This window comes from Rhizophagus irregularis, chromosome 9, assembly GCF_026210795.1.
Source record: "Rhizophagus irregularis chromosome 9, complete sequence".
Taxonomy (NCBI): domain Eukaryota; kingdom Fungi; phylum Glomeromycota; class Glomeromycetes; order Glomerales; family Glomeraceae; genus Rhizophagus; species Rhizophagus irregularis.
This window is the reverse complement of record NC_089437.1, coordinates 1424674-1450272: the sequence shown is the minus strand read 5'-3', so window position 1 is coordinate 1450272 and position 25599 is coordinate 1424674. Positions and strand designations below refer to the sequence as shown.

Below are 25599 nucleotides of genomic sequence, written 5' to 3'. Positions count from 1 at the left end.
GATCATTTGACGATTAGTTCAATCTTTGTTTTTCTCATAGTTACGTTATAAAACAAGTACAAGATGATGATGATTTATTTAAAAGTATCAAATTTAATGTTAATGAATTTATTGGAAAGGAATATGATGTTGACAAATTTAATATAAAACTAGCCAGTATATTTTTTAGATTAGCCACCATTTTTTTGTTTGTGATTAGCTTTTGGACATTTTTAGTGTTTCGTACTACACAATGAGATAATCCATATATACGAGTTTTAGTTACACAGAGTAATTTAGTATTCATGGGAAAAGTATTTTTTCTTTCTTTTGAAAATGAAATTTTATTGAATTGTTTTTAATTTGTACTAGAAAAAAAAGTTTATGGTTTATTTAGAATAAATTGATATATCAGAAAATATCAGAATAGATTGATTTATTTTTATTTTAGTAATAATTGACTAAGGACGTATTGTTTGAAATTTGAAATTTGAAAAAAGGAAGAAAAAAAGGGTTAAGAGAAAAAAAAAAGAAAATATTGATAATATTCAATTATCATTTTCTTCCGAAATTTCATTATTAGGAATCTGGTTCATATTAGTGGGAATAGGGTTCGCTTCTAAAGCAGCAGATAGATTCTGGGTATTAGTTGATTCCATTTGAGCGAGAGTGGTTCGTCCTCTTCGCCTTGACGTCGCACCCTGAGGAGGATGGTAAGATCTATTATTATTAGATCCTTGTTGATTCATCCAAGGAAGATTCAGGGATTGTTGAGAGGTGTTGTTATTTTTTTGGTAGTACATGTTTTCCTTCAGTGGTTTCTTCTTGTGTAATCTCATTAATAACCGGCGAAACATAGTCAGTATATCACACCTACTAAGATCACAGTTGTTGAACGCATATTTTGGTTAATTGAATTTGTTTTATTGGCCAAATATCTATTGTTAGAATCATGTCTAGCTTCAACCCAGAATTCAGTCAGTTCACAATTTCCTAAGCTTTCTTCTACGTAGAAATTGAGGGTCAAATAACCATTAATATTCATGACTGTCTTAGTAGTTAATCCTATTAGTGTTACATTAACCAGATATCATTAAAATCTAGAATTGGCAATAGCTTGATCGAAGTAGCGTTTACCTTATCATTTGAGAAAAAAAAACATATATATATTTATATATAAAAAAAAATATATTTTTTAGCTTATTACAATTTTTTTTTTTACATAACAAAATATGAAATACATACGGTATACCATCCATCGCATCCTATAAATTTTCCTTTGATTATAACGATTTGTCCATTTTCAAAATCTTCGATTTTGGATTCAATATTTTAATTGGACGGAATAAAGGCTTTAATCTTTAGATAAATAACTTTAGTTGGATCATCATTTTTAGTTCTTGTAATACCAGTAATTTCTTTCACAGTAAAGTCTTGTGTTAAACGTTTAGCAATATTATGTACATAACAAATCATATTGAGTTTTGCAGGCATTTTTCTTCTTTTTTTTGCAAATTTTACAAAACCGCATTTTTTTTAAGGTTTATTTAAATTGATTTTATTTTTCTTGATGTGAAATAATTTTTATTCATTTCATTCATGATAAATTTTTTTTTCTCAATCTAAAATAATTTGGGGGTTTTTTTTCATATTAATTTTTTTCAATTTTTTTTCGTTATTACAAATTACGATTGATATGTTTAGTTCCTCCTTTTTCTCCTTTTATAATTTTTATTTAACAAAATAAACAAAAAAATTACAAAATATTTTTATGATATCTATTAATAATTTCGTATAAATTACGATATGATATTATTTAATTTATTATTAATAATTAACATGAATGTAAATAAAATGGATAATAAGAAGAAAAATATTATTGATTATTATTATTATTAATAATAAAATTTTCATGTTCATGAATAAATAATCTTTTATTAATACATTTTAAGAGTAAAAATGAGGTAATTGTTTCTCATGATGTAATGTTTATCAATATCTATTATTTTTTTTTTTTGGGAAAATTTATTTATAAGGTGCGAATTCGATAAAAAAGAGAATAAGGTTCTACTCTATAATCTATAATCGAATCAAGTAGGATTTAGATTAAGAATAAATTTATAAATCTAAAAAAAATCATAATTTTATATATAATCTAAATCTATAATAAATAATGAATATAGAAGAATATAAATTTTTTGAAGTTTTATTTTCTTAATTTGTCTAGTAAAATCTAACCAAAAAAGAATATACTGGGTAAGTGTTTCGATGATTATTTAGACACTACTCCATAGTAATTAACTTTATTCATATACTGTAATACATTTTTATAAAGTACAAAACCAATACCAAATAGGAAGAAATCAGTAGCTGTTTTCTATACTACGATAATTTAGATACTTAAAAGCGGATTAGAAAATTGATAATAAAGCGAAAAAAATCCATAAACAGATTCTTTTTCTTAATATATTCTACATTATTACAAACAAAAACATAAATACAAACTCACAATAAATAACATTAACTGAAAAATATTAAAGACCGTGCCAACTTAATTCCTGACGCCACCCTAGTTGATTCTTAATATTGTATAGTGATCGGCAATATATGAAAATATTGGTCAAGCAAAATCAGCATGATCCTATAGGGCTGTGCGATAAATCTATAATTTTGTATTTGGAGCTTTTATATTATCAAAGATGTTTCTAACACTTCTAACGCTTTTAACTTATCTATTTTGGTACTAGCGTTAAAAGCATTTGCAAATCACTCGTTCTTACTGTAAATTGGATAAAGAAGTCTAATCTTGACTTATTCAAATATTCTTCAAAATCCAAATTTTAAAATTTTGGACAAATTGATATATTATTTTCAGTGTGTAGGATATTGAAAAATACAAAATTAACATAATGTTGTTATTTTATTTAAGAGAACCCTTAATTACATTTCGTCCATTAAAAATAATACATTTCGTCCATAAAAATATTTAATTTGAGTATAATAAAGCAATTAGGAGTTCTTTAAAAAAAGTGTTTATTTGACTATGCATTTATGCTCATGGCACACCTAATTTTATTTTGAAGGCCGCCGCCAGGTGGCCATAGCGGTACAGTTCTAGTTGATCATTTTACAAAAAAATATTTTTTTTCAACTGCATAACACAAAAAATTTTTTTTCTTTTTTTTTTGGCATAAAAAAACCTTTTAATTTATTAACTAAAGTTTGATTTTTTTTAAATTTAATTAATTTTGTAAAATTCATATTTAAGTTTATGAGATTTTAAAAATTTTACCAACTTTAAATTAAATAATGATTTCAATAGCATATTACAGAAATGCTAATTTTCTTTTTTACCACTTTAATAAAAAAAAATATATATTTTAAATTTAATAAACATCATTATTTTACTGTTTCTTATTAATTTTGTACTGAGTGTTCATGGTATTGCTTTGAAAAAATGTAGTGAAAAAGTTCTTTCATAATAAAATATCAAAAAAAAATGGTGCAAAACATTTTTTTAATATATTATTATGAAAAATATTACAAGAAGACCTCGACCAGAGGTAGGTCATGAATTTGATAACCCAACATAAGTTATTAAGAAAATGTTTTGGCATTTTTTTTTTGAAATTTTATATATAAAAATGCCGAAACTTTATATTCAAATTATTAAGAAAAAAGTTCAAAAAAAAACATTTTTTATTTTTTTTTTTTAATGAAAAAAATATTTATTTTTCCATATCTTTTAATGAAAAAACATCTAGTTTGACACTTTTTAATTAAAAAAAACGTTTTTTATTTCTTTTAATGAAAAAACGTCTGGTTTGACATCTTTTAAAATGTTTTTTATTTCTTCTAATGGAAAAAAATCGGGGTTGACTAAAAAATATTTTTTTTATTTCTTTTAATGAAAAAATGTCGTGTTTAACATTTATTATTTTTTTTTTAATGAAAAAAGTCAAAAAACGTCAGATTTGACGTTATTTATTTTTTTTAAATGAAAAAACATCAGTTTTGACGTTATTTATTTATTTATTTTTTAAATAAAAAAATGTCAGATTTGACGTTTTTTTATTTTTTTTTTAATGAAAAAACGTCAAATTTGATGTTATTTATTTTTTTTAATGAAAAACACCGGGTTCAACGTTTTTTTTATTAAAAAAGTAGTATTTACTAAATCTTGCATTAGCATTTACACTAACCAGCTCCTCTCTAAACATGAACTCTTGTATTATAATAACTACAAAAGGCTAAGAGTCGGAAATTGATTTTCATTCGAAAAATTAATTATTCAGAAAATTGATTTTGCAGCGATGAAAAAAATATGGAAGCCCAAACTATCTTTTTTTTTCCATAAAATTACGTTAATTGACTAGATAACAATATAGCATCATGTTTATTTTCATTTTATTCAATTGATTGTTATATGGTTCAGTCTATTTAACCGATAATTATTTCATCAACAGTTCAACTTACCGATATTCAAAATAAAAGGAAAAAGTATACCTTTTGTACGAAAAAAATTAGATTTTTATTTAAGAATCTTGCTAATTTCTCTCCAGGTGAATATCACCCAGGTGATTTCACCTATAAATAATTTGCTAAAATCAGGTGATTTCACACGTATAAAAAATTTTAATAAATTTAATGGCAAATTTTATTACATAATTTTTTATATTATATGACAATTATTATATAGTTTATTTCGTTTATTTCCTAATAAAATAGCTTGTACATGCTATAAAAAAAACTAACATAATTTAGTTACCAATTTATTAAGCATTTGGATATCGTGGAGTATAATGACCTGGTTGATTGCATTTTTTACAATGCCTTTCTCTTCTTTTACCAACTTGACTTTCTACAACTTTTTCACAATTTTTATTGGTAATGTTAGTTATGTCTCGAATATACTTTGATTTTTTTCTTTGGGGTTCACCACATGACTTGTATCTATTAGGTTGTCTATCTTTATGTTGTACTCATAATGGATCACCAATATGCATAGAAGTCAAATTTTCCTGTTGTTCGGATAATTCTGCTTTTGTATTCTCAATAAAATATTTCACTTGATCAACAAATTCATCAACCTTATCAGTTTGAACAGCCAAATCAAGAGCTTTTTTAGCATATCCCATGCCAAATCCATATTTTTGTTTAGGATCCTGCAATTGTACAACATTAGGTGTTTGCCTAAAATTCATAAGATGTTGAAATGAGGGTTGTTCTGACTCGTCAGCTAGAATATTTTCTTCATTATGAAATAATACTATATTTTTCTCACGCTGTTCAATATTATACTTATTATTGTTATACCAACGGTGTGGAATAAGTGATATATGAAATTGCGCATTAGTTGAATAAGACATAACACGGAAAAAGTGTCTACATATAATCCCTCTGTTAATAAGCCAAAGACAAGTACATAAATGTGAACCATCATTAAGAAGAATAATATATTGTGGTTCTGAATTTTGTCCACAATGTCTTGTTACTTTCCACACTTGTAGAATATTATTATAAGGTATATTCTCTACTAATAAAGAAAATAAAGATTGAGGTTGGTCATAGTCATCCTCTCTAGCTATTTCTTGTTGATAAGAATCATCCATCATCTAAAGAAAAAAAGAAAATATTTTAATTGTTAATAACTATCTTTAACTTTCATTTCTTATTAACTATTAAACTTACTTCTAAAAGCGGTTGCCAATCTTTAATTAATACAGTGTCATAGCATAATGACTGAACCATTTGATCGCGTTGCTTTTGAAGAATTTGAGGTGTTAAGTATTCACGTAAAATTTTATCAAGATTTGGAAAGTATTCATCCATTATAGAAGGTATTCCTCTTGTTGGAATTTCATTTTTACATTCACTTAATATTGCTCTTTTTGATTGTTGGTCAAATATCCTTTGAATTTCTCCAATAACATCTGTTAAACATGAAGACCTATTTAATTTTTCTTTAATAATTCTATTAGTTACTTCTACTCGTTGTGTGCTCTGAATTCCAGCAGTAAAATTTTGGTTAATAGCGAAACGCGCCCAACTTTTTTTACAAGGATATAAAACTCTTGTAAGATATTGTTCGAAGCTGGAAATTCATTAATAAATTCTTCCCATCCTGTTTCAAACTTTTTAGGACATAAAGAATTACGCATTGCTAAAAATTTAGCATGAAAGGGTTCAAATTGGTCTTGCAATTTTCCCTTAAGTTTCTTTCTTAAATTCAGTTCTATATGAAAGATACAATGAAAATGATGTGTTTCCGGATAGTTCTTTTTCACAGCTGATATTAAGGCCAGATCAGCACCAGAATACAAGGTAATTGGTGTAACATCACAAGAATTTTTTAATTCTTGTAGAGTCCACGAAAAAGTTGCTTCTGTTTCATCTTCCAAAATAGCCACTGCTACTATTAAATTTCTAAAATTATTGTCAACAACTATAACTAACATCAATATCATATCAAATTGATTAGTCCTTGATGTTGTATCAATAATTACAATATCATGATATTTTCCGTAAGCATTAACTTGGTCTGGAGACATCCAAAACAGCGAATTTAATCTTCTTTCTCCAACATCAAAGCGCGGTTTTATAATCCATCTTGGATCATCATCTTTTTTAAGATATAATTCGGTAAGCATTTGACATGCATCATTTTTACTAGGTTTTACTTGTTTTTTAAATTGTTGAATAGCATTACTTAAGTCTTTTTTATTAATTACTTTATCTGGAAACAAGGCTACTAAAAGGTTATATTGCGTTGATATGCCCATTTTTTCTTGAATTGTCCAAAATTTTACTTTTTCAAGCATTTTGTCAGTTAGCTTTCGAAATCTTGGTGCTATTTCAGAAATATGGGGGTTCATCTCATGGTTATGTTTACCAATTATACTATTAATCCGAACTCCATTTGAAAATTTGGGAAATGCGAGATTAATGTGCCAAGGACATCCGATCATTTCAGAATCTCTATCCCTTCTATTTTCTGCTAAAATAACCTTTTGAGCTTCATGAGTTTGGCCATGTGTGCATTCATATGTTCAGCGTCTAACAATTGTATTATCATTTGGATCTAATACACGTCTTATTTTACGAAAGCAAAATCCATTTTGCTTCGCATATTCATCAAGGTATGATTCAGCAAGTTCCCATGTTTCAAATTTCATTCCTTTATTTAACTTTAATAATCCATCTTCTTCTTTTTCATACTCGCTATCATCATCATATTCTTTGCTGCAATAATCTTCCGAATGATCTTCCACTTCCATTTGAATTTCATTATCTGTTTATGATTTTTAAAGAATAGATCAAAAGGTTATGTTAGAATCATATCAGATCGGGGAATTATACAATAAGAGACAAATAACAGGTTAGAATCAAATGATCATAACATTCAGTTACTTACTATTTTCTTCCTGATGATCACTTTGATAATCTATAATATCTATCATACTTTTATTTACTATTTGAACGTTGCTATCTATTTATAATTTTTAAGAAATAAATTAGAAGAACACGTGAGAATTAACTATCAGATTAGAGGAATTATCCGAATAAAAGGTCAGATTCATTTGATCACAATACTCACTATTTTCTTTCTGATGATTTTTCACCATACATTCATTTTCTATTTGGATTCTATTATCTTTTTCATGATTTTCAAGGAATAGGTCGGAAAAATCATATGAAAAATCAAGCATCAGATTAAAAGAATCGTATAAAGAGTTATGATAAGAATTGAATGATTGGTCAGAATCATTATATGAAGAATTATAATAAGCGTTGAATAACAAGTCGGAATTATCGTTATATAAAGAATCATAAGGAAAGGTTGTAATATCTTCCATTGTAAAGTTTTGCATTAAAGTTTATGTAAGTAATACACTAGAAGCAACGAGTGATATTAATTTTATCTCGCAAACAATTTTTTAGAAACGCGAAACAAGCGAAGTTTTTTAACGAAAACAGAAAAAGTAGCGTTTGGGAGAGAATTTTTAAAACGGGTGGCTTTGATTACATCATTCATAAATAATAATGGAAACGATCAAATGTAAACAATTATATCATCATGTAAAATTAATGTAATCAGGTGATATCGCCTGAATTAAATTTATTCGTATCGAAATTATTAATAAAATTATAGGTGATTTCACCTAAGTTAAATCACCCATATCAAATTTATTAAATTATAATAAAATTAATAGGTGATATCACCCGAGTTATATCACCCCCGGTTAAAACTAGTTATAATCTTTATTTAATATAAAGCAAAAAAACTTCTAATTACTAAATAATATTAATAATAATTCATTAAATATTGCAAAGTATTATTAAGTATATTAATAAACATTAATTTTTTGCGAAATATTTACATTTTAAGAAAAATATTTAATTGTCCGAAGAGTTAGCGAAAGGACTAGTATTTACCGTACTGAACTAACAAAATTTGTTTTTGTTACAATAGACAATATGTATTACGATTTATGTAACATTACCTATATGACCCCTGAAATATGCCAAATAAATATACTGTATGACACGTAGATCAACTTAAACATTTTTGCGACGTATTAATAAGAAAAATATTGATTATACAATGAGGACATTATTATTTGTGAATAGGAGTTGCAATTTACAAGCACTGATCATTTCGCTAAAAATAGAAACTTTATTTAAAGTCAGGTTGACCGACTATGAAAAATCTTAAAAAGATTCAATAATTGATTCCAATCCCTGCTTGTGAAACACTTTAAAATTAATTACATATTAGTAAAGACAATAAGGTTACAGATATCCATGAGAATTTTTCTTATTTAATCGGAAATTGATTTTTGCAGATCAAATGAGTTACCATTCTGATGAATGAATTTTTCCATAGAATTTTATTTATTTATCTATTTTTTTTAGAAAAAATGGTAAAATTTTATAAATTTGGTACTACGAATGAATTGGGATTTACAAGTACACACTTAAATAAGTTAAATATACTATTTCACTGAAAATCATCATTTCACCAACAATCAACTTACCGACAGTCATCTCACCGAAAATCATCTTACCAAAAATCATTTCATTTCACTGACGGGGCTGGTTCACCGACAGGGTTATTTCACTGAAAATCATTTCATTTATTCATTTCACTGCTGTTTCACCGAAAATCATTTCACCGAATTTTAATTTTTTACTGTAATTTGATAATCGATAACATTAGCCATAATTTTATTAATTTAATATTTAATAGTTTTTATTGTGAAATAACATAGTCACAATTATTAGTGAATTATTTATTGTAATAGAATTTTATTAATATACACATAAAAGTAGGGATTGGAATCGATTAATCGAAAATCGACAAAACATATTAAAATCGATTCTCGAGAATCGATTCTCAGCAATTTTTTACATATAAGTTAACCTGACTTCAAAGTAATTTTCATGCCGGCCAAGTGCTGATTATTTTTGCTGAAATTAGAAACTGATTCAATGTCAGGTTTGTCGTCTATAAGAAAAATCTTGAAAAGATTCGATTTTCGATTCCAATCCCTACATAAAAGAAATGTTATTTAATTATTTTATTATTGTTTGACAGCTTTCATGAGGTCATTTAATAATTTGAATACATTTATTAAAATTATTTAAATTACAAACTAAGAATTTTGTAAAACACTTACTACTCTATCCCAGTAAATAGTTTTTGTATAAATTTGTACCAAATGGGCTCATCCATATATAATTGGCTCTAGATTAGCTTAAATTTGGATTATTTTTTGCATAAATTTGAGCTAATTTCGAGCCAATGAGCCCGTTTGGTATAAATTTATACAAAAACTATTTATTGGGTATCTAGTCTTAGTGTTTAGTATATAATCCAAGATAAAATAATAAATAAATAAATAAATGATAATAATTTAAAATATGAAAAAAAACATTGTTAAATGATTATTCAAAATCCATCTAAAAACAAATTGGTAAAATAAATAAGATTTTCTTTCCCAGTAAATAGTTTTTGTATGAATTTGTACCAAATGGGCTCATCCATGTATAATTGGCTCTAGATTGGCTTAAATTTGGATTATTTTTTGCATAAATTTGAGCTAATTTTGAGCCAATGAACCCATTTGGTCAGTATAATTTTATACAAATACTATTTACTGGGTTTTTAAAGCAAACTAATCAATGAAGAGCTTACCATCAGGAATTTCCTTAATAACTTTATTAGTACTTTATTCAAATATTAACCATGGCAGAGTAGCTCGCTGAAAGCATGTTTAAAGCTGCGCAAAGTGCTATTTGCGACCTATATGAAAATCTTTGAAAAATATCATATAATTGAAGTAAAATTTTATCGTTATATCAAATTTTCAATATATCGGTATATCAAATATTGGCATATCGAGGTCTGACCTTAAATCTGATACTACCTTTAAACTTTATAATAAACTTGTGATTCACTTTTAAAATCAATAATTATGTTACATTTTCATTGTTAAGTTACTGACCGACAGTACTTTCTAAAATGATATATATACAAATTAATTAAACTTTTGTTATGGGGTAATAAAAGTTAAATTCTTAGAAATTTTAATTATTATATAAAAGTAATGCCTAATTTTTTACAAACTTCATGTAAATATTTATAAACTTATTCAAAAGTTTACCTCTGAAAACCTGATTATATGATCGATAATATCAGCTATAATGAATTATTCGTTCTTTGAGTAGTCGGCTTGTTTATAATATACGTTCTATATAAAATTTTTAAAAAGTTTACTATATCTAATATTGAGATTTTATTAGTAAGCTTACTATAGCGAATAAGATTTATTAGTAAGTGAATTGGGGAATAAAAAAAGTTATAAGCCAAATTTACTATAACAAGCTTCACTATAACGAGCGTTGACTGTAATTACTTAAATTTTCCTCCCTTTAAGGCAAATATATGAATCTTGACCCGTCACGTACGTGAAACTTGACCCACCTGCATCACGTTATCGATATTCATGGTGTATTGTAAAATATATGTGATCGACAACGTGCATGCAGTGGGTCAAGATTAATCCATGTGACGGGTCAAGATTCATATTTTTGCCCCTTTAAGTATCAAAACATCATTTTACGTAACATCACTTTATATTTTTCTGTAGGATTATGGTAAAATTGTTTAATTAAGTTCTATTATGAGAAAAAATAGTAACAAAATATTGAATTTTATAACAGAATGAAAGAAAAAGAATTTCGAGTACAATAATTTGTGTAAATATGGAAATGATATTGATATTTGTGCCTATTAACCAAATAAAGGTTTATTTATCTTATTAATCATATTTTATTTTTAGCCATTCCGGAATTTTTTTTTTCAAATACTTTTTGATTCTTATCAAACCTAAAAACTTTTTTTAATTGGTTTTATATTATTGCGGAGGATTTATGAAATTTGGCAAATACCCGAGTAACCTGAAAATGTCACGAAAAAATCACATGATATTTTTCATTACCGGCGTCACACCCTTCTTTGTTTCCATTTTTCATAAGTATCTGAGGGACTTAGAAATTTTTTTAGTAACAAATTCTACTCGTCACGCACTATCCGTCACATGTGCGCCACACTTAATTTCAGTCAAGTTGCGTAATACCGTCCATTTTGTGACATTTTTTTCATGTTACGCTGGAGTAGTCGGGTACCGTATTTCAATCAAATACCCTTGCTGCGCCCTCAGGAATTAAAATTGATTTATGAAAACATGTGATATCGATTAAGCTCTTTTCCCTAAAAAATGTCAAAGAATGACGCGCCTTTAACATTTAGGTTTGGATTGGAGATGCAGGGCCATGGGTAAGCGTGGTTTCTTTATTTTTTTCTCTTAAGTTTTTGATCAGGAAGGATCATTGCTGCAAAATAATTGAAATAAATATATATATATTTTTTGTTTAAATAAATTATAATCTTTAATTAGAATAAATATAAATTTACAGTCGCCACTAGATATAACAAACCTGCCGTTCCAAGCGTTTTGGTTCGGTATATGGTGAATTCGATATATGATATTCATATTATATACCGAACTGTTCGGTATATGAATTTTATCCAATTAAATTATAGCAGCATATACTGTAATATTTATAGTTCGGATGATTACATGACTTACTATAACAGATTACACTATGTTTATTTAAAATTTATGTGTTCATCAATTTTTTAAGTATTTACCAGCTATTCAAATGAAAATTTTATCTGATACTAGCAGAAATAATTTTTCCGGTAGTCCATTCTTTTATATTACTAATTAAAGTCACGTGATAGTTCGGTATACTAAATATGTAACTGATATACTTGGGCTGGCTAAAATAAGTTCGGATGCGGTATATAGTAATTTATTATGTGATTTCGTTTTATCCAGTGCAATTAATTATAAAAAAATCGGTTCTGTGAAACTTGGTTCAATACAACAAGTTTTCGGTACAAACAGGTTCGTTATAACCAGTGGTGACTGTACATTTATTAAGTTATAGTTATGATAAATTTAAGTATTATATGTATAAAAATAAATAGTAATAATAAATTTTGAAAAAAAATATCGTTATAAGTGATTAATTATATCGTCAGCTCAAGCAAATTTTCCATTTCTTTTCTTGAAAAGTATTTATCTTTAAAAGTTTTGGAACATTTAGACAAATTTTGTGATGATCAGGTAATAAATCACCTAAGTAAACATTTACTAGTTGAGGATTATGTGCACGTGTAATTATTGAAAGCTTGATACTTAATCCAACCTAAATCTTCAAGTTTTACCACATATTTATATTAGAATCATAACATTTTTTAATAGTAAAAAAAAAGAGATAATACTTAGTATTTTCCAAATAACATAATCATACTTATTAGTTATTACCATTTACTAGTATGGGAAAGTCTAAATAAGTTCTTCATTTTAAAATATATCATCTTTCCTGATAAGATTGGATTGATTAATTTAATGATTTTATTACGTATTAAATTTTTCAAAATATAAACTTACCTACTTACCTATCTGTATCATTTTCTTGAAATTGAAAGTAAACTTGTGGTTCTAAAATAATCCGTTATTAATTAATATATATTAATTATTATTCACTTTAAGAAATTCATGAATTACTACTTTCATACATACATGTATGTTTACTAAATTCATTTAGAAAAATCATTACTATCATTAACATTCAAAAATCCACGTATTCTTTTAATCATAGATAAATATATGAGACTGATATATGAAGTAATATAAATCCTATTATGATATAGTATATATGTATAACAATTGCTTTGCTTCATAGTACAATTTTATATATTTATTTCACATCTAATTAAAGGTAGTAATTTGCTATCTTTAATATTAGAACTGAAATATTTTATTCAGTAAATATTCTAAATGAAATAGTTGAGTTTTTACTAATATATCATCAGATAATCAATTATCAATATCTTTCATTGTGTAACTGATAATATGTTAGACACCTGATGGTTCCAATTGTATAACTTTATTAAGATCCAACAAAACATTATCATATTCTTGAAAAATATAATACGCAATACTTTGCAGAAACTTTAAAATCGAAACCATATCGTGACCATGACAAGATTTTATTGTAGGAATTATAATCAAGATCTGCATCAAGCGTCGCAAGTGGTTTGATAGGTTCATAAATCTTTGGTATATATATAGCCTTAAATCTTTCCACCATCTAATAGCCGTATCGCAAATAAGGTGTAAGGTGGTGTAATGTTTCAATAAATCCAAATCCACGTTTTTTAGATTTGTTTGGGGTACAATCTCGATACATGTCGTTACGACGTTACGTGTTGGATACTAAATCGTTGGCTATCACTTAACTGCGTAGTAACAATCCTGCAAAGTAACTCTTTTGTTTTTTTATTTTTTTCGGTTTATTTTTAGACCGAATTTTTTTTTTCAATTTTTATTTTGGTTTTTTTTAAACTGATTTTCTTTTTTAATTTCTTTTTCAGTTTGATTTTTCTAAAACTGAAAATTTTTCTTTTAATTTTCTTTTCTATTTTTAAACCAATTTTTTTATATTTTTTTTCCTTTATAATAGACCTATACTATTTTTGTTATATAATTTTTTCATTTAATTTTATATATTTTTCTATTAATAAGTACATTATTAAAATTATTCTTTTTTTTTTTAGACTTAAATCTAAATCAGAAATCGGGTTGATGTTGCGGTGTTATAGTAAGCACCTTTTTTTCAATCCTCATTTTCAATAATAATTTTTTTTTCATATCTAGTATTTTTTTTGCTAATTTTTTTTTCATTCTTTTCCCCTTTAGATTTGGATCAGTATTGACGAAAATTACATCTGCTAATATGTCGGGATTATCGGGAATTATCCATCGGGATCGGGATTCAATATTTTATTTTGTTCCACATTAATTGCAATTTCGGAAATGTATTTTTATTCGTAAATACCGAAACGGTCATCGGGTCCCACATTAAAAGATCTTCAATATTTTAACCCTTTATAATAAACAAAATGATCCTAACATGTCAAATGTGGGACAAATATTAACGACGGTCAAATAGTTGATCATCAAAAGTCTTGGAAATTTTTAATTACAATTCAAAAAGAATGATTTAGTCAATAAGCTCGCTATGAAGAGTCCAATCACTGAAAGTGTCCAATTACTAAGAATTATTTACAGGGTATTTGATCAAATCTGTCGATATAAAGAAAAAGTGTGATGATTTACTATTAATTTAATTTCAATAAAGATGCGATCATAACTCCAAAAAATGTATAAAAGAACGTGTTTTTTTATCTGACAGCATTTCATTCTTTTACACTAAAACATTATACTAAAATATTTCCTCTGTAAAGCAATAAGCAATGCAGCAGCAAATTATTTCTTCAAGTTGCAAAGCAACTCCTACCAAATACACGCATAACTCCTTTTCACATCTTTTACAACACACATTATCCTTCAAGTTAATTTCTTTAATTTCTTTAATCTTTTTATCAGCATTAATCGAAGCTGCTCCAGTACCTAATACTCTTGGTCCCATTACATCAATTCCTAATTTACAGAGCTTTGCTAATTACGCTGCTACTGCTTAAGTTAAGGCTCCTCTTCAAAATTGGGACTGTGGAGAAATGTGTCAGAGAACTAAGGGTACCCAATTGGTTAAAGATTTTAGCAACCCTCGGCTTAACACAAGGGGTATTTTATATTATTACTGTGCCACACATCGTTAACTTTTTGCGTTTACTAACAAAATAATAAATATGTAGGTTACATAGCCACGGATCCAGAAAAACAATTAATCATCGTAGCATATAGAGGAACGGAACCAACAAGTATTAGAAATTACATTTCTGACTTTGTCATTTATCACGACACTTGGGATCCTGCACCTGGTACGGTACACCATGGATTTCTTAATGCTTGGGAACAAATTCAACCCCAAGTTACCGATGATCTTTTAAAATTAATCCAAGAAAAGCCCGATTTCAGGATCGGATTTATGGGTCACAGTTTAGGTGGTGGTAAGTTCAATAAATCAAAAAAAAATTACATATTTAATTATAACTTTTTAACAGTCTTTTTTTTTTATCATAGCACTTGCTTCATTGTCGGCATTAGATCTTATACATAAAGCGCCAGAATTAGCTAAAAATGAAAAATTGTTTCTTGCTACATTTGGTCAACCAAGAGTTGGTGATGAAAAATTTGCTAAATATGTTGATGATAACCTAAGAGCAATAAGAACTGTAATTCATGGTGATCCAGTTCCTCAATTACCTACATCATGGGCAATTCCACTTATTGGGTCCTATAAACATTTTGGTGAAGAATTATATATAAGTAATCCTGATCAAGATCCAGATGCCTTTCAGGAATGTGTGGCTGAAGATCCAAATTGTTCTGCATCGTTATCTTTTGATGATATAGACCTAAAGTATCATTCGGGTCCCTATTATGGTCTTTGCAGAAACCTCTGGTTTTCGCAAAATATGTTATACATAATCACTACATGTTACTAACAGATGGTATATATATGTTCTACATATTTTAATATACGTAATATGTTTGTAATATTAATAAAATAATGTTATAATATTTTTAATATATGTTGAAATTTAAACTTAAACTAATATAATGTAGTAAATATTTTTGTAATATGAATAAAATAAATTTACAATATTTTCGAATATGTACTTAAATTAATGATATAGTGAATAATTTGAATACATTGTTAATATATTTCAAATATGCTGTTGATATATTAATAACATATTTTGAATATTGTTGTTAATATATGAATAATATATTTTGAATATGTTGTTGATATATACTGAAACTGTGACTTTAACGCTTCTAGCATGTGACTATCATGTGACTAACAGGTCAATCAAGGTATTTTTTTCGTCTCGATTGTCCAGTTCAGTGCATCACTACTTTATATTGTCTATATGAACAATTTTTTTAAATTTTAAATAATACAACTATTTTTTTTAAAAAAAATTTAAATTATAGATTTTATCCTTTTTTATCCTTTCACTTCAACTTGACAATATAGAAGCAATAATAATGTTAATACAATATTAATCCATTAATGAAAATACTATCTGAAAATACGTAAAAATTTTGATTGGCTTTGCCATTTATAATAACATTAATGCATTATTATAATATAACAAGTCATTCAGTCATTATTTAGCTGTTAATTTATTGATATAGCAATAATGTATAATAACGTAAATAAATTGTGTAATTAAACATAGGATATATTGGAGTTTACTTAAGAATCATAAACTTCGTAGCCACGCTCAATTAAGGCAATGTATTACTAGACCTACACCAAAGATAACTTTAGCAAGGCTTTCTTTGTGAATTAAAAGAAATTTCATACACTTTGCCAGCTGGTGGGATAGCTTATGACCTTTAACCTCAAGTCTGTTTATACTAATAAACCCAGAATTCTTGCATCACTAATAAAAAGTATAGTTAAGATGCTTCAAAAAATCCCTAAAAAGAAAAAATAAAATAAATGAACAATTAGTAAACATTCATCAAATTTAAAATAAAAAAAAATACTTTCATTATTGTTTATAATCACATAATATCAATTGAGATTAATTTGCATGACTCCAACTTGTACAGACAATCCCGGAAAAGTTACAGCCAAGTATAAGGAATATGATCTATATACCAATTACCACCAAAATTTTACATATCTAGATCCATTTAAAGAGCAAATATTCATCGGAAATCCAAAATTTTAAGCTTCTTACTCTAGTGGTATGTGAAAAACACAGAAATATAAAAATATTTGTGTTTCAACAAGCATAAAAGATTAAATAGTAGAAGTATTAGCAAGAGGAATATTGAGAATAGCCTACAGATAATATAGAAGAAATTTGGAAAGGATACCTCTGACCTTTGACGTTGGCTGCGAGAGGTGCAACAAAAATTTTTACATGAAAATAACACAACGTCTAAGAATTCAAGTAATTGTACTAACTAAAAAAGTAAATAATCCAGAAGATGAAGAATTGGTGATTTAATATATTATGATAACTGTTAAGGATGTTAAAAAAATTAGGTATAAGAATAAAAAGCAATTTAAAATTCAAAGAGTAAGAACCTATATAAAAAGAAACCCTTAAAAGTAGAAATAGTGAAGAGAGAAGTACAGACTTAAAGGAGAAGAGGGGATTACAATTATTCACACAGAGCTATATGGAAACAATTTTTTTTTTTAAAAAAAGAGATGATGAATTTGCACGTTAATTTTCCCTATTTACATGCAAAATACCAAGAAATTAAGTGAAGAATTTAGGGTATTATCAGATGCAGGCTTTAGTTTTGTATAATAAGGTTCCAGTATACTTAGCAGCAAAGGAAGTTTCACAAGAAGAACTTGAACTTTATTAAAAAATAATACTTAGGAAAAGATATCAGAGGTGGAAAAGGTAAGTATAAAAGAGGGTAAAAAGCATTTTATTGTTGAAGAGAAGGAGAAAAAGAAAAGCAATTACAGGGAAAGGGGAAGAACAAGAAGATGCATTAAATAGTAACGTATGCATAGTCATAGATAGCCCAGTTTCTTTTAGATAGATAAAATTAGTTTATATAAGGACTAAATGTTATTTAATTGCTGTAATAATTATATAAACTACACAATGGTTTCTACATTATAAAAAAGAAATGAAAAAAAATTTTTATAAGAAACTTTTTTATCGGAAAAATGAGACTATATTTATATTAAATTATCACGTGTATCACGTGATTTAATACTTTTTTAAACAAAAAAGTCTAAAGTATAAAAAAAGTTTAAAAAAAAGTTTAAACTCTCATTTTCACCTTTCCTTTTCTTTCGTAATTCCCCTCCTTCATTTTTCCCTTATCTCTCTCTCTCGTACTTTCTCTTTCCTTCACTTTTTTTTTAGACAAATGTAAATTTCCGTATTTTTTGAAAGTTCTTGGACAAGGATTTGGTAAAGAGGAATATTTTTAGCCTACCTCTTGAAACAATTATTGATATTTCATTTCATTTCTTCTCTAGGCAGCTTTTTGGTTCTCTGAACGTGGAAGTTTGGTGAGTGTATTATTTTTTTTAAAAATTTTATATTTCGTCTTTTAAAAAATGATTACTAATTTCTTTTTTCTTTTTTTCTTTTATTTTAAATGGCTTGGACACATATGATTTCAGTGAGAAATCAGCCTCGGGTTTTCTAATTTTAGAGAAGTCTGGATATGCAGCAGCACAGAACAGGTAAGTTCCAAAGAAGCACGCCTTCACTAACCAGATATGTGTTGGTATCTAACACTTTGAATAGAGCGGGAATGATTATTTTCGTTACCAGATCCTTCTGCGACTTGAAAGTTTTATATTTTCACTTCGGACATCACACTAACAGAAATTTGAAACTTTAAAAAAGTTTTCTTTTTTTTCCATTTTTGAAGGGAAATCAGCTCCGGCTTGGAAACTGGAATCCTAATTAGTAGTAAGTTTCGAAAAAAAGGAACTTAAAATTTCATACAAAAGACTTTTTTACCATTTTCTTTTTTTTTTTAGGGGAATTAGCTCTGATGTGACTTCCCAAGTGAGTTTTTTGAAAAGGAATTTGTAACTATAAAAAAAAGTTTTTATAGCTTTTTTTTCCTTTTTGTAAGGAAATTGGATCCAACTTGGAAAAACAGAATCCCAGATACTTGAGTTTCGAAAAAAGATGTTATAAAGTAAAAGGTTTTTTTAACGGGTTTCCCCTTTTTGTATGGAAACTAACTTCGTTGTGGGCATTGGATTCTCAAGTGAGTTCCGAAAAAAAAAGTTTCTAAACTTTATTATAATACAGCTTTTTATTAATATTTTTCTATTTTCTTTTGTAGGACTTTTTATTTCGGAACTCTTGTGAAAAGTCGTCAATTACAGTAACTTCATCTTTCACTTTGTAGGTCTCCTCTGATTCATTATCAGAATTCGCGAATTTCCTGAATCAATCATATGCACAAATTTAATTTAACGAAAAAGACAAGAAAAATCAAAATATCTTTATAGTACAATTGTTGCATTATTTTATATTATTGACACATGATTATTTTACTATTTTGTTATTATTACTCTGTTTTTAATATATTTTCATATGTATAATCGTTATAAAATTAAATATCTATTATATTATTGATACATATTTGACATATGATGACCATATAAAATTGGCATTTCGAAATAATGTTTTTATCATATCTTTGATACATATTCGACATATAATAGCCACATTTAAAAAATATTTTTACCATATATATAACATATAGTTATTATATAAAAATTAGATTTCTATATTATATGTTCAGCATATTGTCAACATATAGTTAAAACAGAGTTAACATAAATATGAATATCATATGTTTGGTATATTTTAAAAATATCTCTAACATATTTTTTATATTGATAGGGTTTCTGCAAAGGTGTTAATATGAAAGATGCTACTAGAGAGCCCAATGTAAATTCCATTGAAGATTCCAATGAAGGTGACGAAAATTACGATTACTCACCTTATTTCAATTATGACCCAAATTACGATTATGAGGGAGCTATGAGAGTTAACGGTGTTGATGGTGTTAAGGGAGTTGACGGTACTAAAGGAGTTAACGGTACAAAGGAAGTTAACGGTACTAAGGAAGTTAACGGTACTAAGGGAGTTAACGGTACTAAGGAAGTTAAAGGTACTAAGGGAGTTAACGGAGTTGACAGAGCTAAAAATTATAGATAGATTAAATTTTTAATTTTTAGACTTAAAGTAGATAATAATGTAATTTAATTAATTTAATTAATTTGTTGACTTAAAAATAGATAATAATGTAATTTAATTGATTTTTTTTTAATTAATTTGTTTTATCGCCGTTTTCGAATTACATTTGTCGATTATTGCCTTAATAAAATAAAGAATCACTTGTACTACTACAAACTACAAAAAGAATCACTGATGTTTAACCGTCACCGTTCACGTGAACGATGTCGGACAACTTCCCGACAACCTTTTTTCCCAAAATACCCTTTGCCCGACGATGATTGCCCGACAAGACATATTCCCGAATGAACATTTTACCGACATGACACCTTCCCTAATGGACATTATACCGACATGTTAGTTTTCCCGATATGACATTATCCAACATATATCCTGACAGACACGGGTCGCGTTTAACTCACCAACAATTACTTCACCGACAATCATTTCACCGACAAACGTTTCACGGACACATATATAAAATTAAATATAAATATTTTATAAATATTTTTACATGTATCTTTTAATATATGAAATAGGGAATTACGTATTTCTTCGTTAGATTTAATAAATACAAAAAAACTACTAATATAGATTTCCTTAGGGGAATAGCACATACTTTTCACAATGGTTTATTTTTTTTTTTAATAAATGTATTAATGTTTTGTTGTGATGATCAAAAACTAAAAAGTTTATATATATATATATATTAGTAATGCGCATTTCTTTTATTATTTTAATGAAATTTATAATAACATATAAAAAAATAAAAAGAATATAATAGATATAGCTATATGTTATTCACCCGTCTAAGATGGAAGTAAGTATCAATACTTATTATAATCCATGTTAAAGTTCCCTCCCAATAGTCGAAGTGAAATATGTACATTCTCACCTTGTTGAATGTTGTAAGATCTTCCCATCACTTATTTTCGTCTCTCATCACGCCTCTTTATCTTCTCATCACTCCTTTTCGTATCCCATCACTCCTCTTCATCTACCATCATGCCATATTTCTCCTTTTGTTAAAGGAGAGATCAACAATTTGTATATTTATAAATTGAAGCATTTTTTTTTTTTTACAATAACTTTCACTTAAAAGATCTTTTAAAAGTATGACCTCTTGTTTACCCAAAAAGTTTAAATAATAAAAAGATAAATCTTCTCTTCATAATAAAACCAAAGTATCAAAAACAAACTTCTATAATAAAACTTACGGTAGAACCGTACGTATTTCAAAGTACTTTAAATTATATTTTTCATATTTTTATTGTACAAGAGTATTTTTGCCACGTTTTTCTGTATTGCGCCATGTTAAAATTTACTGTTGAAGAGCAAAGCCACTTTAAATAATAAGTGAAATGAGGTGAACCGGTGAAGTAAAGGATGTGTATAAAATTATTTTTGCCACGTTTTCTGTATTTCACCTTATTAAATTTAGCGTTGAAGAGCAAAACCACTTTAAATAATAGGTGAAAATGAGGTTGTGAGTGAATTATGTGCGTTTATAAAAGATTTTTGTTACGGTTTTCGGTATTTCGACACGTTAAAATGAAAATTTTGCCGCGTTTTTCAATATTAGTATATTACGTAATTCCGCCTGGAATTATCAAAAAAAAGGAAGTACCTGCCCATATTTTGGTCCATTCTATGCAAACTCTTTCTTATGTATTGCTCGGGTCCTGGTATAGTTTTAATTCGTGATCCGTGAGTCAACTGCAAAAAATCCATATATGATTTCAGTGCTAATTTGTGACTACAAAATGTAAAATATATGAAATATGATTTATTTTGAACTTGTTTTAAAACGGAAACCGGTTAAGTCCTTCGTGTTGCATAACTCGCAAGTGCATGTTACGTGATTTGACATATTTCAGGGGTCTCTGGCCAAACTTTTGTGACAACACTTTGACATAGACTAATTCGATCATGAAAAACCATATTTCTTTTCTTAAAGATTTAATTCTTACCCATGTCCATGACGTATTTCTTCCGTTTCCTTCATTGTTTTCAGCCAATTTCATCTAATGACCTTTCACATTCTATTTATTTAATTCTTCATCAGTTGGTTCCTATAAAGCTCAGCGACTTCGAGATCAAATGATTCAGTTGTGCGACACGTGATCATAGAATTTTTTCGTCGTAAATATTTTCACAATGATATCTTGAAAGAATAGGAGCGGAGCGCGCTCTTGTTATTACCACTCGATCGAAAAAACTATATTATAAAAAATACCAGAAACCTCGCAAGAAACAGCGAAGAAAAAACAAGATTCACCACCTGTGCGTCCTATTACGGATGCACCTATACCTCCAAATTTTGAATATAACCTCTGATTTTGAGATGGATGATTTATGTCTTGTGTTATTAACTTATTATTTACATGCCGATGGATGGCCATTTTATATTTCTCATTTTCTCATATAACATTTTTTATAGAATATGAATATTTATTTTTATATTATAATTTTTTTTCTTCTTTTTTTTTTAATTTAGATAGGTTTATTTTTAGTTTTGGTAGGTCCCGATTTAGATTTGTTACGCCTTAGAGTCTTTGACAATAATTGGCGGAACGATTCCTCTAGGAATAGGGGTTAGCTAGTGACTTATATATTGATGTAGTCTGCCCTTTGCTAAGGGTTAGCATTCTTTGTCGATATATATTAAAAATAAAAATAAAATAAAATAAATTTTTCAGTTTTTCAAATCAAATTTTTTTAATTTTTTTTTCTCGGGTTTCAACCTGATTTTTTTTTTAATTTTTTTTTTTCAGTTTTTTAACTGAAATTTTTTCTTTTTTCTTTTTCAATTTTTCAACCCGATTTTTTTTTATTTTTGCTATTTTTTTTTTTTGGTTTTTTAACTGAAATTTATTTAATCTACTTTCAATTTTTTTTAAATCAAAATTTGTTTTATTTTTCTTTTTGAGATTTCAACCCATTATTTTTATTATTTTCTTTCAGTCTTTTAACCGAAATTTATTTTTTATTATTATTTTTTTTAAGGATGCATGAACCGGACTGGTAAATGGGTGGTTGGTATGTGTTAATTAAGAAACGTTTCTAATGTTCTTTATTCTTTTTGTAGAGACACCAGATATAAATATTTATAATCATATTTATTTTAATTTGTTCATTTCATTTGAATCGATGTAATTATTATGAACTTCACACAATAAATACTCTTGGAAGAATTGGACTTATACGACAAGGTAAAGGGGGGTGTTATTTTTAATTATTTTTAAAAGATGTTTTAACGTTTCTTGTTCTTTTATTATAGAAAAACCAGTTAGAGTTGAAATTGAATAAACTGCGGAACTGACATGGTAAAAGGGGGGGAGGTGTTTCTTTTATTTATCCTTAAGAAACATTTTCTAACGTTTTTTTTTCTTTCATTATAGAGATGCTGGCTTCTTGGAGTTTAATCGGACAAACTACAAAACCGGATTTTTATATTAATAAGAAAAGATCATTGATGATCAAGTCACGTTACTTTATAAATGGTACTGATCAAATGATTATTTTCTTCCTTTTGGTCGTTAAACTTGCTGGACGCGAATTTCACTGCTTCTGTTTTGCAATTTGTTAATAATAAGAATAAATAAATTATTAAGTCACGTCGCAACTAATAAAAGTTCAACAAATATCTACAGATCGTGCGAGAATGCCATTTATTTTCCAAGTCAGAAGACAAGATTTCCTATATTTGCAACTAGTGCAAATACTCTCAGTGCAAATGGCGACGCAAAAACTCAATTTTATATATATTAATGTTTTATTTCTCTCGAGGCTCAAAAGAATAAGGATATATCGGGGATCCCAATGTTATGCATTCATAGCTAGGACAGGTACCAAATGTCCTAGTTCATTCATCATCACATAATCCAATTTTAATGATTTTGACAAACATTTTTGGGACACTAGAAGAAAATGTTATTGCACAGATGTATGAGGATATCAAGGATGAGGAAACTAAAAACAGTATTGAAGATAATCTAAAATCATTTCTGGAAAACATTATTGTTCGGGACATAAAGCAAACAAAGGAAAAACTTAAACTACAAGAGTATGATACGTTTGAGAAAGGGTTTGCAATATATTTTACGAATCCTCTGAATTTTCTGGCAATTCTGATTTTTGGTAAAAAATGCCCTTCTTAATTACGCTTGAAAAGATACTCTGTAATAGAATTACTTATCTTTCTGGAAATCATGTGAGATATTATTGTTTATACAGGAATTGGGATGGACTGTTGTATACTGTTTGAGGTATGTTTACAGATTACCTCTAACGGTCAATAATTCGGTCAATTCAATAAACAAGGTAAATGTAAAGGATTTAAGATTATATCCATTAACTGTAAAATTATTAATTCTAATAATATCTCATTCAAATTTAGAAACTTGACAAGTTCACCTTTGTAATATTTGGTATTGTTACATTGCAAAATAATATTTATGACAGGTATGCTTAAGCGTTGACGTTACAATTAATTCATTTAATTGAGATGCTCATCATATTGATTAATTACTGATGCTTCTTCAAAAAAGAAGAAAATGAATCTAACGGATTCTAGTATGTATTCGAGCATGTTTATAGAGCGCGGGATACTCAGCAAGCCTTATAAAGAAGGAAGATAACTCATGTGATGCTTCAACGACTTTGCCATTAATTTTAGATCACAATCTGCACAATATGTCATAAAATTAGCTTTAAGAGCAATAGGTGAATTATTGGGAGTGGGCTCTTTCGAAAAAGAAGAAATATTATCGACATATTCCAAATCCAAAATATCTTTGACTTTCCATTTCTTCAAGCCGAGCAACAATTGTGCAGCAACTTGAAACGATACATAGTCATGACACTTTACACAATGATATTGCTCAAAGGAATATCCTGGAGCTAAAAAATCGCTGATTCTTTTTATTGATTTTTCTTTTCTTATTTGCATCACAAGTATTCCAAGCCACATCTTGACTATGATAATGGTCATAAAAAACTTTCTCAAAGATTCAATCACCTATGATAGCAATTCTCTTGCAATTATTTTGATGCTGCCAGTCTTTACTGAACTCTACTTTCTCTTCCTCTTCCTTGAAGAATAATCATCATCATAATCGTCATCAGAGCCATCATCAGAGGAATCAGAAAAATCAGGGCCATTAGGGCCATTAGGGTCATAATAATCAGAGCGATTAGAGTCATCATCGTAAAAAATTGTCGTACTAAATCTATTACTGTTAATAGCAAATTGGCTGATATTCACATAGAGTAGGATTGAGTTTAATGATACGGGAATATACAGGATAGTTAGACTT

At 27.4% G+C, this 25599-nt stretch overlaps 7 protein-coding genes across 7 annotated transcripts; 4 read left to right on the top strand and 3 right to left on the bottom strand.

Annotated features, from left to right (window-relative positions):
- Positions 1–527: 527 nt before the first annotated feature.
- Positions 528–1473, bottom strand: OCT59_029360 (uncharacterized protein; the record flags this gene model as incomplete). Its single annotated transcript, XM_066143454.1, has 3 exons — positions 528–788; positions 857–1044; positions 1389–1473. 3 exons carry the CDS (start codon positions 1471–1473, stop codon positions 528–530), a joined length of 534 nt encoding a protein of 177 aa, XP_065994653.1.
- Positions 1474–4961: 3488 nt separating this feature from the next.
- Positions 4962–6140, bottom strand: OCT59_029359 (uncharacterized protein; the record flags this gene model as incomplete). The annotated part of the gene is made up of 4 exons (XM_066143443.1): positions 4962–5248; positions 5417–5594; positions 5671–6028; positions 6115–6140. The coding sequence occupies 4 exons, from the start codon at positions 6138–6140 to the stop codon at positions 4962–4964; spliced, it is 849 nt and encodes a 282-aa protein (XP_065994652.1).
- An 888-nt stretch (positions 6141–7028) lies between these two features.
- Positions 7029–7835, bottom strand: OCT59_029358 (uncharacterized protein; the record flags this gene model as incomplete). Its single annotated transcript, XM_066143432.1, has 3 exons — positions 7029–7270; positions 7394–7468; positions 7577–7835. The coding sequence occupies 3 exons, from the start codon at positions 7833–7835 to the stop codon at positions 7029–7031; spliced, it is 576 nt and encodes a 191-aa protein (XP_065994651.1).
- A 7037-nt stretch (positions 7836–14872) lies between these two features.
- On the top strand, positions 14873–15100 carry OCT59_029357 (uncharacterized protein; the record flags this gene model as incomplete). Its single annotated transcript, XM_066143424.1, has 1 exon — positions 14873–15100. The coding sequence occupies one exon, from the start codon at positions 14873–14875 to the stop codon at positions 15098–15100; it is 228 nt and encodes a 75-aa protein (XP_065994650.1).
- Positions 15101–15136: 36 nt separating this feature from the next.
- On the top strand, positions 15137–16027 carry OCT59_029356 (uncharacterized protein; the record flags this gene model as incomplete). Its single annotated transcript, XM_025330923.2, has 3 exons — positions 15137–15203; positions 15275–15529; positions 15603–16027. 3 exons carry the CDS (start codon positions 15137–15139, stop codon positions 16025–16027), a joined length of 747 nt encoding a protein of 248 aa, XP_025166068.1.
- A 3939-nt stretch (positions 16028–19966) lies between these two features.
- On the top strand, positions 19967–20263 carry OCT59_029355 (uncharacterized protein; the record flags this gene model as incomplete). Its single annotated transcript, XM_066143409.1, has 1 exon — positions 19967–20263. The coding sequence occupies one exon, from the start codon at positions 19967–19969 to the stop codon at positions 20261–20263; it is 297 nt and encodes a 98-aa protein (XP_065994649.1).
- A 3911-nt stretch (positions 20264–24174) lies between these two features.
- On the top strand, positions 24175–25125 carry OCT59_029354 (uncharacterized protein; the record flags this gene model as incomplete). Its single annotated transcript, XM_025330922.2, has 4 exons — positions 24175–24421; positions 24518–24549; positions 24681–24745; positions 24960–25125. The coding sequence occupies 4 exons, from the start codon at positions 24175–24177 to the stop codon at positions 25123–25125; spliced, it is 510 nt and encodes a 169-aa protein (XP_025166067.2).
- Between the last annotated feature and the right edge of the window lie 474 nt (positions 25126–25599).